Source organism: Opisthorchis viverrini (genome assembly GCF_000715545.1).
Source record: "Opisthorchis viverrini unplaced genomic scaffold opera_v5_52, whole genome shotgun sequence".
In the NCBI taxonomy this organism is placed as follows: Eukaryota; Metazoa; Platyhelminthes; class Trematoda; order Opisthorchiida; family Opisthorchiidae; genus Opisthorchis; species Opisthorchis viverrini.
Genome location: NW_008751708.1, coordinates 398,126 through 399,172, shown reverse-complemented (window position 1 = coordinate 399,172; position 1,047 = coordinate 398,126). Strand labels below are relative to the sequence as shown.

General features: G+C 50.4%; 2 protein-coding genes across 2 annotated transcripts in view; one reads left to right on the top strand and one right to left on the bottom strand.

The window, feature by feature from the left end:
• The window catches only part of T265_03565 (hypothetical protein), a gene marked incomplete at both ends in the record, with an annotated part of 4,773 nt that extends 4,107 nt beyond the window's left edge, over window positions 1–666 (top strand). Inside the window, 2 exons of the mRNA XM_009168084.1 lie at window positions 27–116; window positions 529–666. Of these exons, the coding sequence (XP_009166348.1) occupies window positions 27–116; window positions 529–666 (228 nt within the window). The remainder of the gene's footprint in view (window positions 1–26; window positions 117–528) is intronic.
• The window catches only part of T265_03566 (hypothetical protein), a gene marked incomplete at both ends in the record, with an annotated part of 24,770 nt that overhangs the window by 20,291 nt on the left and 3,432 nt on the right, over window positions 1–1,047 (bottom strand). The gene's annotated exons all lie outside the window — the stretch shown is intronic.

The window sequence follows — 1,047 nt, the reverse complement described above, 5'->3', positions numbered from 1 at the left end:
ATGCATTACCATTTCTACGGAACAAGTTGCCACATGTTTCAACCCCCAACCTGGAGGGCCAGGAGACTGTGTTTGTCAAACCTCTAACCATTGACCAACCTGTTATGAGAGACTCTGTGAGTGTCGCGGGGCACTCTCCAGTATAGCTCAATGGATCGCTGAGGTGCGCAAACCGTCACACGACGGTAAGGTCCAGTCTCTTCGTGACGGGGTAGACTGAAACCAAGCACCATTTATTGCAGCGAGCTGCGTCAGTCACCTGCCCATATACAGGTCCTTACCGGAATCCAGTCTAGTAAAGTTCGTTGTCTCTGTTCAAATCTCACGCAGCAGGTACCATGAGCTATGGCATCATTCTCTTGGAGAGCAGCTCAAACAACCTCCCAAGGAAAGTAGACCCTTTCCAAAGCCTTTCGGCAAAACGTTTGCGGAAAGCAAACTATCACATGGCAATGGAAATGAAAAGGAGTGTAGTCAAAATGAATGCCACGGCCTTTGCCTCCCTGTCTGAGTTTGAACTCTCCGTAGCTGTCGAAATCCCATTCAGGGCCTAACGATCATGCCACACGAAGGAAGCAAGAGAGCTGGGATACTGCCAGGTTGTCCAAGCCTATACAGGGGAAGTCGATAGGCAGAGGTCGGGGTAACGAACATTCCGGTCGATAAATTCGCGCTCTAACAGGGCCTAACATGCCACACGAAGGAAGCAAGAGAGCTGGGATACTGCCAGGTTGTCCAAGCCTATACAGGGGAAGTCGATAGGCAGAGGTAGGTCTAACGAACATTCCGGTCGATAAATTCGCGCTCTAACCAACGAGCCATCCCACCCCCTTTAGCTGTAGCACCATAAGACTCATATTAGCTGCCGCGAAGCTGTAAGTTATGAATGTGCAAGTGGGCAGGCTCAGTGCATCTGAGACTCAATTGGGAGGTCGACATGGACTGGACTCGGTAGGTACGGACAATGGGGAACGATTGCTTCAGCTATGTGCCGATAGCAGGCTGTTTTTATGCAGTACGAACTTCCGAAATAGCCGAAGTCGTCTG